The 2,634-nt window shown below is 19.6% G+C and overlaps 2 protein-coding genes across 2 annotated transcripts in view; one reads left to right on the top strand and one right to left on the bottom strand.

Annotated features, from left to right (window-relative positions):
- Positions 1–546: 546 nt before the first annotated feature.
- Positions 547–1,432, top strand: PGSY75_1230300 (putative subpellicular microtubule protein 2; the record flags this gene model as incomplete). Its single annotated transcript, XM_018786876.1, has 2 exons — positions 547–1,167; positions 1,277–1,432. 2 exons carry the CDS (start codon positions 547–549, stop codon positions 1,430–1,432), a joined length of 777 nt encoding a protein of 258 aa, XP_018640741.1.
- A 518-nt stretch (positions 1,433–1,950) lies between these two features.
- PGSY75_1230200 (putative vacuolar transporter chaperone) overlaps positions 1,951–2,634 on the bottom strand; it is a gene marked incomplete at both ends in the record, with an annotated part of 3,335 nt that continues 2,651 nt past the window's right edge. The window contains one exon of the mRNA XM_018786875.1: positions 1,951–2,634. This exon is cut by the window's right edge and continues 2,387 nt beyond it. Within this exon, the coding sequence (XP_018640740.1) occupies positions 1,951–2,634 (684 nt within the window).

Here is a 2,634-nt window from a genome sequence, read left to right as displayed (position 1 = left end):
AAAATAAAAAAAAAAAAAAAAAAAAAAAAAAAAAAAAAAAAAAAAAAAAAATTTATTATATATATAAAAAAAAAAAGAAAAAAATTTAATTATCTTAATATATATTTATATAAATTTTTTTTTTTTTTTTTTTTTTTTTTTTTTTTTTTTTTTTTTTTTTTTTTTTTTTTTTTTTTTTTTCTTTCAGAATAATATATAAAATTTGTGTTATAAGAAAAATGTTATGTTTTTTAATATAAGTTTATATTAAATACACATATATATTTTTATATATGTTGTAAATATTTCTACATATGTATTTTTTTTTTTTATTTTAAAATATGCACAAATAAAATGACAGTATACCTTTAATTTATTTTTTTTTTTTTATATTCCGCAGACAATTATTTTATTTTATATTTTTATATCATTTAATTTTTCTGTTCGTATTGCTTACAACTTGAATATCCATTGTGTATTACATATTTTTTATTTTTTTAAATTTTAAATTTGTTGTGCGAAATAATTTAAAAAAAAAAACAATTCATTTTTTGTATTTTAAAATAAATGGAACTTTCTAAATATGCTGGGTTGAGTTCAGAACGTTTGGATTGTTTAAGGAATTTGGATATCAGAAAGAAGTCTATTTATAACGGTTCAACATTTTCTTGTGGTAATAATATTTATGAAATATTACATAATTATTCTGATGGAAAAAAAGAAAATAAGAGTGATGAAGTTTGTGTAGCTCATGAATATAAAAATTCTCAAAGGAATATAAAATTTGCTGGTTTAGAATCTGAAATAAAGAATGATATAAATATAAGGAATAGAAGGGTAAAAAATGATATGAATTATCGTAATGACAATTTAAAGGATATTTTACAAAATAATATGAATGAACACAACTTAAATAATTCAAAATATTTTCTTTCTGACAAAGGTTATGTATTAACCCCAAAAAGATGTTTAGCGAGACATGTAGATGATAGTGAAATTAATAAATATTTTTCTACGAAGTATGCTGTAACAGATTCATCTACTGGAAGGACAGAAATTATGGTAGAGAGAAAACCAGGGTGTTCCAATATTATTGTTCAGAATTTTTCTGAATTTGATGCTTATGGAACTTATAAAAAGAAGGATGAGAGGATAAACAGAAGGGACTCATTTGTCCACACTAAAATGGTAACAAAAATAAAATAAATAAAACTATATTTATTATAATAATAATATATATATATATATATATATATATATGTGTGTATGTTTTTTTTCCTATTTTCTCATATATTAGGGTATAGTACCTAGGGATGGATCTTGTTTAGATAACAACAAATGCAAAGCCCAAGCTACCTTCACACATATTCACAGACGTGATAATATAGCTCCAGATAATTATTGGTTATGTCCTACAATTGAAAGTGATAAAAAGAACAAGACTAGACATTGAATGAATCAGCATTTGAACAGTTTGTTGTTATATCATATTTGTTATATATATATATATATTTATGTATGTATGTATGTATTTTCTTAAAATCTCTAAATTTATATATATATAAAAAAAAAAAAAAAAAAAAAAAATTATGATATAATTATTAAATATATATATATATATATAGTATGTTTGAGAACATTTACAAAATGTATTATTTAAAAATAAAATTAATAAATTTTCTATTTTTTCTTAAAATAAGAATGTTACAATTTAACATTATATTATATACCACAATAATTAAAAGGTAAAATAAAATATAGCTATTATACATTAAAAAAAAAATTAAAAAAATTAAAAAAATTAAAAAAAATTTGGAGGTACAATATTAACAACACAATAATATATATATATATATATTTTTTTTTTTATTTATTCCTATTTTTCTTATTAATTTTCCTTTTTAAAATTTTTTTGGGGGATTATCCACATTTAATATATAATATGCTCGTCATGAAAAAGGTTAGATTCTTTTAAGACCATATCTCTGTTTTCCATCTGCCATAAATATTTAATACAACAACTGTTGATAAAGAAAATGTTAATGTGAGAACCAAAATTAAGGGACCTAGCTTATCAGTATAATTAATTGGTTCTTTATTTACTAACGCATCTGATCTTTTTAGATAAATATAAAAAGAATATAGGATAAAAAATATAGAGACAGGTGCCATAATAACTCCAGAAAAAAAACCATATGAATTAGAAAAATTGAGAAGTGTTATAGATATTGTAGATAATAATACACTAGTATTAAGCCATTGTAATAATGTTCGTTCATTAGCAAAAAATGTTTTTGGTTCAACACGCACAACAGAATTTTTGGGTTTTGAATTATGTTGTGTATTAGGTGTTGAGAAAAATATATTTTTAATAGGAGAGATAATTTTACGTATTAAGGATTGTAATGTATTGTCATATGTATTATTTGTTTGTTGAAGAAGAGGTTCATATAGATTATTATCATAAATAAGGGATGTATTTTTTATAGATAAATCTTTCAAATTGTTAGAATATTTATTAATTTTTTTAATACTAAAATTATTATTATTATTATTATTGGTACTATATATTTCATTAGATAATGGATGAATTAAATTAAAATTAGAATTAATGTTTAAATTTTTTTTTTTTTTTTTTTTTTTTTTTTCAATTTC

The sequence above is a fragment of the Plasmodium gaboni genome, chromosome 12 (assembly GCF_001602025.1).
Source record: "Plasmodium gaboni strain SY75 chromosome 12, whole genome shotgun sequence".
NCBI lineage: Eukaryota > Apicomplexa > Aconoidasida > Haemosporida > Plasmodiidae > Plasmodium > Plasmodium gaboni.
The sequence above is the reverse complement of the archived record's forward strand: the minus strand, read 5'-3'. Positions and strand labels throughout refer to the sequence as shown.